This window comes from Sinocyclocheilus anshuiensis, unplaced genomic scaffold (assembly GCF_001515605.1).
Source record: "Sinocyclocheilus anshuiensis isolate Anshui unplaced genomic scaffold, SAMN03320099.WGS_v1.1 scaffold944, whole genome shotgun sequence".
NCBI lineage: Eukaryota > Metazoa > Chordata > Actinopteri > Cypriniformes > Cyprinidae > Sinocyclocheilus > Sinocyclocheilus anshuiensis.
In genome coordinates this window covers 2,006,419-2,016,103 of record NW_015549559.1, presented here as the reverse complement: position 1 = coordinate 2,016,103, position 9,685 = coordinate 2,006,419, and the positions used below count along the sequence as shown (strand labels likewise).

General features: G+C 36.1%; 1 protein-coding gene across 1 annotated transcript in view; it reads left to right on the top strand.

The window, feature by feature from the left end:
- The window catches only part of LOC107657124 (non-canonical poly(A) RNA polymerase PAPD5-like), a 36,851-nt gene that overhangs the window by 22,554 nt on the left and 4,612 nt on the right, over positions 1–9,685 (top strand). The window contains exons 2-11 of the mRNA XM_016445142.1: positions 2,370–2,493; positions 4,537–4,583; positions 6,057–6,177; positions 6,270–6,377; positions 6,477–6,605; positions 7,191–7,404; positions 7,549–7,675; positions 8,356–8,465; positions 8,545–8,741; positions 9,030–9,179. Of these exons, the coding sequence (XP_016300628.1) occupies positions 2,370–2,493; positions 4,537–4,583; positions 6,057–6,177; positions 6,270–6,377; positions 6,477–6,605; positions 7,191–7,404; positions 7,549–7,675; positions 8,356–8,465; positions 8,545–8,741; positions 9,030–9,179 (1,327 nt within the window). The remainder of the gene's footprint in view (positions 1–2,369; positions 2,494–4,536; positions 4,584–6,056; positions 6,178–6,269; positions 6,378–6,476; positions 6,606–7,190; positions 7,405–7,548; positions 7,676–8,355; positions 8,466–8,544; positions 8,742–9,029; positions 9,180–9,685) is intronic.

Below are 9,685 nucleotides of genomic sequence, written 5' to 3'. Positions count from 1 at the left end.
TTTTTCCCAAAATGCAATAAATCCATTGAATTAATATAAAAGTTATTTTTCCTATTGAAACTGTTGAAAATGCACAACATAAGTTGATCCACATATGACAGCCTCTGAACTTGGTCAATACTAATCTTATATGCAGTCACTGGACTAAAAATACATTCAATCAGTCATCGCTCCAAAAAGAATTCAACGGGTCATAGTTGAGAAGCAGTTAAATGTGTTGGTTTACACACAAAGACAAGTGCAAGCTTCTAATAAGTCCAAGAATAAAATGATTCATTTACTTAGCATGTTAAATTTGATTTACAGAACTTTTGTGCTGTTTTCTAACAGTTTGGACTTGAATAAAGAGAGAAAACTTGCACTTAACCTTTTCACAGGCATTTTGTTTTCATAGTGATGTATCGTTATAGAATTGTCTAGCAATATATCGATTATCACAGAATCGCTGTATCGTGATTCATATCGTATCATGAGGTACCCTGCGATTCCCACCCCTAATAAAAATGATGACGAAATTTATGCCGCGTCTTCGTTAAGACGAGACAGGACTATAATGTTCATCCTTTATAACTAAGAGTAACAAAGACAAAATCATTTAATAGAAAAAAATGTTATATGTTAAATGTTAAGTTTATAATACGCATAGTTGATCGCTAAATTTAGGGGCTGTGTGTGCTATTGACCTACAGACTGATTTACAACATGTGAATTAATTCATTTATCAAAGAAATGGAAGTGACATGAGTGCCTGCAAGAGGGAGAAAAATTGTTTTAGCAAATGGCTGCAATATAACAAAGAGTGAAAAATTTAAGGGGGTCTGAATACTTTCCGTACCCACTGTACACCATTCATTGTGAATGTTATATCAGTTCATGCATTCTCTGTAAATCAAACCCATGACCTTGGCGTTGTTAGCTCCATCTTTGAGGAAGTCTATTAGTATCATTACCTAAGTCATGGGCAAACTCAGCACATGTACAGAATGATGAAACCACCTGCAGCAGCAGCTACATGTGCATAAATAAGGATGGCGGCCAGTTTGGCATGCATGTGCGGATTCAACCCTAGTCATGGGATTGGCACCTGGCACCAGAAGACCAGTGTTAGTAAAAGCTGGAAGAGAATGAGAGGTGATAACAGGTGCCTTGGCGCAGTCATCTACTGAACATACTGAACTTGCATGACACTAAGACTATTTCAGTGACTGAATTCTGCTTCTCTAAGCAGCTTGCATGTATAGTATTTCTGCAGGTGTGTCCCATGCAGTGTTCGATGCTGCTACAATTGCTTGAAATTAGTGTTCAGGTTGGAATAAACTTGGACTGCTGGGTCAGGTTGGGTTGAGTTGAGTTGAGGGTGTGCTGCTTTCTAGGGTCAATTTATTAGAAATGAGTAATAATGATGTGTCACTTAGCTACACTCTCCCTTTCCTGACTCTGAAGCCTCACTAGCTGTAGTAACCTGCCTTTGAATGTTTACTTACCTGTAACTAGGGTGTGAATTTGTTTCTTTATTCTTTTCTTACCCTGAGTCATGTTAACCAATGTTCTCATTGCTTACATGACAGCATACAATATCATTCAAAAGTTTGGTGTCAGTAAGATTTAAAAAAAAAAAAAAAAAAGGAATTTATATTTTTATTTAGCAGGGAGCATTGAATGGATCGAAAGGGACAGTAAAACATTTATTATGTTACAAAATATTTAAATTTCAAACAGTTACTGTTCTTTGATGTAAACTTTCTATTCATCAAAGAATCCTGAAAAAATGTATCATGTTTTCCACAGAAATTAAGCAGCACAACTGTTTTAGACATTGATAAGAAATGTTTCTTAAGCAGCAAATCAGCATATTAGAATGATTTCTGAAGAATCATGTGACACTGAAGACTGGAGTAATGACTGCTAAAAATTCAGCTTTGCCATCATAGGAATAAATTACATCATAAAATATATTAAAATAGAAAACCGTTTTAAATTATAATACAAACAATTTTAAGTTGTAATATTTCACAATATTACTGCTTTTACTGAATTTTTGATCAAATAAATGCAGTCTTGTGAGCATAAGAGACTTCTGTCAAAATCATTTAGTTTAGGTGTTTATATGTATTATGTACTAGGAAAACAAACACATTTGTATGCATTACTATTGGCTGTTATTTCTTATTCTGTCTTTATTGATATTGAATTACACTCACAACAGCTCAGGTCACCAGAAACCAGGTTTATCATTAACAACACCTATTTGTGGTATTGTGCCACCAAATCACTTTAATGTAGTATTTGAGTTAAACATTAAAGAGCATTATTGTCAATAATGCAGTCATTCTTTGATTATGTAATACTTAATTTCTCTCTCTATACAGGCTGCATGAGGAGATAAAGGACTTTTATGAGTATATTTCTCCTCGTCCAGAGGAGGACCACATGAGGCTAGAGGTGGTGGCCAGGATCCAGAGAGTCATCAAGGACTTGTGGCCCAATGCTGAGGTTAGTGTTACTCATATTATTGTCTTCTTGGGGTTTATGTCATTTGTATTCTTGAATATCTGGATGATGAGGAACAATCAATAGGCTACCTGCCAAAGAGGCATAAATACAAACACTTTTTCAGAACTTCTACTTGACCTTTTAAATATCAAAACCATATGTGAATTTGTTCTTGCAGTAGTTCACCATTACACGTTGGTGTCATGGACATGCAGAGGTCTAAATATAGGGCCTTGAGGGACTCCATTTCTAAGTTGTCACTGGAACCTGTCAGGAATACAATAAATACTCTTCTCAGTTTACCTGTATATCTGAAAGGATATGTTTATTGATTTAACAATGAATTTGCATTAATTTGCTTTATATAAAGTTTTACAGTTTGTGTTGTTCAGTCCAGCTATTTTGAATTGGTTGGCGGCTAATCATCTTATTTGTATTTCAACTGTAGCTTATGGATGTTTTCTAGCAGAGAAAGAAATGCCTAATGGGTGTACAAAGTGAAATAATAAAGACACTAAAGACACATGATGTGGAAATATAAACTGCACAGAATCTGCTAAGAGAATAGCATAGCTAACTCAGCAGTGACCCTTTCGTGCATTCCACAAGTGGCAGGACCTTCTGTTGCTAAAATGTAGTTCTAAATGCATGGATAATGAGCTGAAAAATAATTAAAAGTGTGTCAACAGCCTTATTTGGCCTTTGTGTTGTGGAAAAAAACACAGCAGTTACTCGCGTGCTGTTCTGTTCTCTACGCGCACACACATGAAGCGCGCACACACGTTTCAGACGGCACGCAAACTGAATCCTCTTCTGAATCCTCTGAACAGACACATACACATTTAAATATTTTTATTTTCTTGCTGATCCGAAAAATGATCCGATCCGTGGGTCAAAAACCGTAATGTGATCCGAACCGTGAGATTTCTGATCCGTTGAACCACTAGTTGTAACTCTTTATATTTAGCTCAGAATGCAGGCTAATGTTTCAAGGAAGCATAATCGGTGTAATAACAGAGGATTGCTTGTTTCTTTGTAGTATATATGAGTGCAAATTGTTAGAAAAGTAGCCAAGGCACTTGTAGCTAAAACATGCATTTGTATCAGGGGAGTTCTTCAGAAGCATGTTTATATTTGAATCACACAGTGTAGTTTTTGTCTTCCTGCTTTTACACATTAAATAAACCGAATTAGCATCTCCTTCTCAGTGCCAGTGTCTGGTTGCTTGTGAAATTTAGGAATGCATATTTATTGTCAGACAATCTAGCTCCTATAGCGATAATTTTTCCTGTAAGCTGAAAGCAGTGCACAGGCTAGCAGCTGCTAATGGTTAGTACTAAAGAACAATTATTCTCAATATGACTCTCTCAGGGTTACCCAAAGGATGTGCATTGTCTGTGTCGGTGTAAGAAGATCGAGTATTTAACTTTGCAAGGAGAGGCTTTACCTACTATTTTAGAACCACCTACATGTCTTTAAGTCCCTGTGTGAATGAATACTTCATGTATACTGCATGTTGAGTGCTTGTTTTTAATTATTTATTTATGCTTGGCTCAAGTGTGTATTTATTTTTTATTTATATTTATTTTGTGCTTATTAAGTTATGGAGTACATTGTCCCGTAGGCTTGCATTGCATGTAACGATCAGCATTATATTATATTATATTATATTATATTATATTATATTATATTATATTATATTATATTATATTATTATATTATATTATATTATATTATTTTCCGAGTGAACCAACAGAATACACGGATTAATATACTTTAATTTACAGCTCTTTCACCAAAAATTTTTATGTCTTATGAGGTCACAGCTTGCTTGCCATTTTCAGTCCTACTTTGTTTCTGCAATGTAATTGCGCTCATGTACTCAAACACCAGAGCATCTCGTATGAATACTTGTGTCTGTTCTGCATGTTATAGATATGTTCCGTTTTAAATATGAACACAGGCTGGCTGTTGAGACTAATAGTTTCATAGGGAGATTCATGTAAGGGCAGATTTAATCTGTTTTTCTATTTTCTGATTCAGGTTCAAGTGTTTGGCAGCTTCAGCACAGGCTTGTATTTACCTACAAGGTAATGTTAAGATTTTTTGCTCTTGCTACATTTTTTTACACTCAGCACAATATCCATATGATCTTAAATGTTATTGTACATACACCTGATTTGTGGTGTGAGTTAAATGAAAGTCTAATTTTTGTAATTGTGTAATATAATGTATTATGACTTGCAGCTGTGTGTGTGTGTGTCTATGTGTACTTTTTGTGTGCTTGCAAGGAGGGGATTAAGATGTGTAATTTTAGCTCTGCTTATCCTGCCATCCCGAGTGTGTGATTTTCTTTTTTTTTGTGGCAATCTCACTTCACTCAGACCAGTCATACTGCGTTTATACGCCACCTGGATTACTGAACTGTGGCTTAGTGGAATAAATCTATCAATAGTACCAATAGTGCCAATACACAAGTATGCTAGTTGCTTAAACAGTCGAGTTTAGTATTCAGTTTAGTACATCCATCAGTTCATTTGTAACATACTTGGGTGCCCTTACATAAGTTTGTTTTTAATTTATTTCAAATTAATTAATTTTATTAAAATTAAAATTATGAACTGCCTTTTTTATTTTGTACTGTTCTCTGAGGTCCACTTATAATGTTCCCAAGATTGTGTTTTTTTTGTGCAATGTTGTGCAATGTTCTGCTATGATTGGCTGACAGTTGTGTATGTTTGACAGCCTACATCCTTCATAGATGGACGCTTCTGCGATTTAGGTCAAAAATGCATAAATACTACATATCAAACGATCTGTAATAACAGACAAAGCAATAGTGACCATGTAATAAAAACATTTATTCGCCCTCGTGTGGTGCGACATTACTGTCAGATCCAGTATAGTCAACTCAGCACAGCATCATCTTCAATCTTTCTGAATATCCTGCATTGAATTGTGCCTTGTTTGTAAACAAATCCACTGTGAAATGAAGTGAACAAAGGACCAAGTTCTTACTGACGCAGTATGGATCTTCATTAAAAATAAACTTCATCCACTCTTTCCTAATGTTTGGATCAGAAGGTGTTTTTCCACAACTTGGCACTGAACAGCGTCTTGTTGTTTTCAGAGCATCTTTATAATTTGGTTTCTGCCTAGATCTGCGTTTGCCTCTCTCGTTATTCATTTACTACATGTGCAAATCGGTGGGCGGGGCAACAGGCAGTGATATTGAAGCAGGTGTTGATCTTCCTCTGCGGAGGTGGAGTTTAGCCACACTATTATGTCATAAAGTGGCACATTCCACAAGCTGTCGTTTTGGCAGATTGGCTTCAATATAAGCTGTTCTTAGACTAACAAGAAAGTTTTGAGTTCTGAAACTTACAGGATGTTTTTATAGTACAATGACCTCTTGTATATCAAAAGAGCAAGGGAATTTTGATTTCTTAGTTCATGACCCCTTTAAAGCCATCAAACTTGTTCCAAAACAACATTGTTCATTCATTAAGAAGAAAATCGTTTTTGTTTGCTTATATTTAACACTGTTCTTCTCTTTATACCAGTGATATAGACTTGGTGGTTTTTGGTCACTGGGAGACTTTACCTCTCTGGACTCTGGAAGAGGCGCTACGCAAGAGAAAAATTGCAGATGAGAACTCTGTCAAAGTCCTGGACAAAGCCACGGTACGCGCAGTGCTTTGTCATACACGTATGTAGGCTGTTTTTGATGTCTGTCAGACATCCCTGCTTGTGTTTAATGCTCTGTGTGTTTGTAGGTTCCCATCATTAAACTGACAGACTTGCACACAGAGGTAAAAGTGGACATTAGCTTTAATGTACAGAACGGTGTTAAAGCTGCAAACCTCATCAAGGACTTTAAACAGGTGAGTGTGGAGGTTTTTTAAAGTTGACGTGGACAGCCTTTAAATGTTATTTCTTTATACAGATTTATTTTCTGACTTGTATTTGTGTGTGTGTTTTAGCAATTTCCCGTATTACCGCACCTGGTGCTGGTTTTGAAGCAGTTTTTGCTGCAAAGAGAGCTGAATGAGGTTTTTACGGGAGGCATCGGCTCATACAGTCTGTTCCTCATGGTTGTCAGCTTCTTACAGGTAACACACTTCGACACATTCAAATACACACACTCTCTCACTAGTACCCAAAAATAAATAATGCTAACAAACATGTTAACTGCACTGTGACAGTAAAGATTTTTACATTGTTACAAAAGATTTCTATTTCAAATAAATGCTGTTCGTTTGCTGTTCTTTCTACTCATCATAGAGTAAATTACGGTTATGATTTCTGAAGGATCATGTGACACTGAAGACTGGAGTAATGGCTGCTGAGAATTCAGCTTTGCCAACACAGAAATAAATTTTAAAGTATATTCAAATCGAAAACAGTTATTTATGTAATATTTCACAATATTACTGTTTTTACTGAATTTATGACGGAGCCTTAGTGTGCATAAGAGACTACTACAGTAGTGTACATTAGAATACAGCTTTAAATGCACACAATGTAACACTCTTTGTGAATATCAGCTTGATAAAGCCTGTTTTTGTTATCCAAAGGTATATGCATCGTCAGATTTGCCTCCAGAGTGAAAATCACCTATTTAATGATAATTGCTCATAGGCTTTTAGCTAATACAACAACTTCATTACAATTGTAACTGATGTTTTATTTCTCAGCTGCACTACAGAGAGGATGTGTGTAGTTCAAACCCAAACTTGGGTGTACTGCTGATTGAGTTTTTTGAGCTGTACGGACGGAATTTTAACTACCTGAAGACAGGGATCAGGATCAAAGACGGTGGCTCGTATTTGGCCAAGGATGAAGTGCAGAAAGGCATGCTGGATGGGTACAGACCCTCAATGCTTTACATTGAGGATCCTTTGCAGCCAGGTACAAACACAAACCCTCACGCACACATGCACATTTTAAACTGATTAACGTTTTAAACAGTTCAACTGATACGGAAATGTCATCAAAGATTGTATGGAAGATGTTCTGATTCTTATCACTTGTTTATGTGTGTCTGTGTCACAGGAAATGATGTTGGGCGAAGTTCATATGGGGCGATGCAGGTGAAAGAGGCTTTTGATTACGCTTATGTTGTCTTAAGTCATGCTGTGTCCCCGATTGCCAAGTACTACCCCAACAACGAGTCAGAGAGGTGAGACAAGGAGAACTGGGTAAAAGATGTGTGCATTTAATTTTCTTAGTTGTAAGGGCTGGGCAGAACATTAAACGTGTTTCGTATTATTTCATGAATTTGAAAAAAGTGTTTCTTTATTGACCCATGATGTAATATGCAGTGCAGACACTATGACAGCAGTATTCAAGCTCTCTTGGTTTAAGACATGTCAGGGGGGATATGCACTACCTTATCATACATAGATAATGGGTCTCATATTTACGAGGATTATTTGTATTTATACACACAGGAGTTCCCTGGGAACACACATACTGGTAAAAAATGTATAGCCTGAATGCACTGTAAGTTGCTTTGGATAAAAGCATCTGCTAAATGCATACATTAAATTAATTAAAAATTAGGAGAACTTCTCAAGATTTCTGCATAGTTTACAGCACATTTATATGCATGTGAATTTGTTCTTAATCTTGTTTTATTGTTAATGTATTTGGAGTATTCTAAACACCCATAGTTAGTAATTTGTTAGTAATAGTAATAGTTAGTAATAGTAATTTGCAAACAGTAAAAAACAACTGCAAACTGACAGATAAACATTGTGAAAACTAATATTAATTGTCCTAGGGGGAAAAAATTGCTGTGATAAAAATCAGGATCTACTCCGGATTGGATTCATGAATGGGCTTATCTTTTCCCTACAGTATTCTAGGCAGAATAATCCGTGTCACACAGGAAGTAGCAGAGTACCGTGACTGGATCAGTGTGCAGTGGGGCCAGCGGAGCAACAATGAGCCGGTCCTCAATTGTAATGGTGAGACATTATCCCTGAGCTCATTTTGATCCATCTTTCACTTTAGAAAGCTGAATATCCCTTTTTTGATTCTCCATAGCAAATGATGTCACGCTGCTCGTGGAGTCTGAGGAGCTTGATGAGTGTAATAATAACTTTTCTGAAGATAGTGCGGTGCTTCCTACTGTTCCCCGGAGCAAAGTGTCATCAAACTCCTCCTCTCCTTCCCCCTCTTCCCCTTCATCACCATCATCATCATCATCGCCATCTTCAACGGCTTCTAGCTCAAGTGATGCAGTAAGTTCTATATATGTATCTGTGCAAATCCACATTTCTCTTTGGACACACTTAAAATGTTAATATAGAGATTTTCTGTATGTAAATTATCATGTTTGTCTATTCCTTATTTCATTTTAAATATGGTAATATTAATAACGTTCACTTACAACATTAGATGCTGTTTTAGCATAAAACCAAATACATTTAGACACTGTATTGGTAAAAATATTATTTCAAAACAGAAAAAAAAAAAATATATATTTTTGTATTTGTATACATGTATTTTTTTTCACTGGCTTTCTGCAGGACTCTGATGGAACACCCTGTAAAACTTCAAAAGCTTTGGGTGGCCGGGGCTCTAACTCTTACAGTGAGAATACAGAAAGGAATCTGTCCAATCACAGATCACAAAATCATTCAGCAACAATGCCCACCCCCACTTATAAGGGCAATAAGGTAAGAACCTGATGGAAGTGATTATGATTCCATTTATGATTGAGACATATTGGTTCAGTATCCCAGTAATACATTCATTGGCAACACTTTACTATAACATTCAATTCGTTAGCATTAGTTAACCAATTGATTTGGTATTAATTAACAAATTCAAAGTATCATGAATTAATCTACAGTACTACAGCATTTATTAATCTTGTTTAATGTTAGGGGTGCTCCGATCAGGATTTTTGAGGCCGATCGCCGACCACAGAAAGCAGTATCTGCCGATACCGATCTTTTTAAAGCCTTCTTTTCTGCATTTAAATCTTTATTACAAGCAATCCTGCCGTTCATAAAGAACTTTGTTTTTCTACCTCCACGAGTGCATCTATTATTGCCTTGTTTATCTAAAAGTGCTCTTTCTCTTTAAACCTAGACAAAAAGCCATGTGTTGACTGTGAAACATAGTAGACTTTAGTTATATGCATTTATGGTGTAGTTACTACATTTTCGTGTCAATCCAT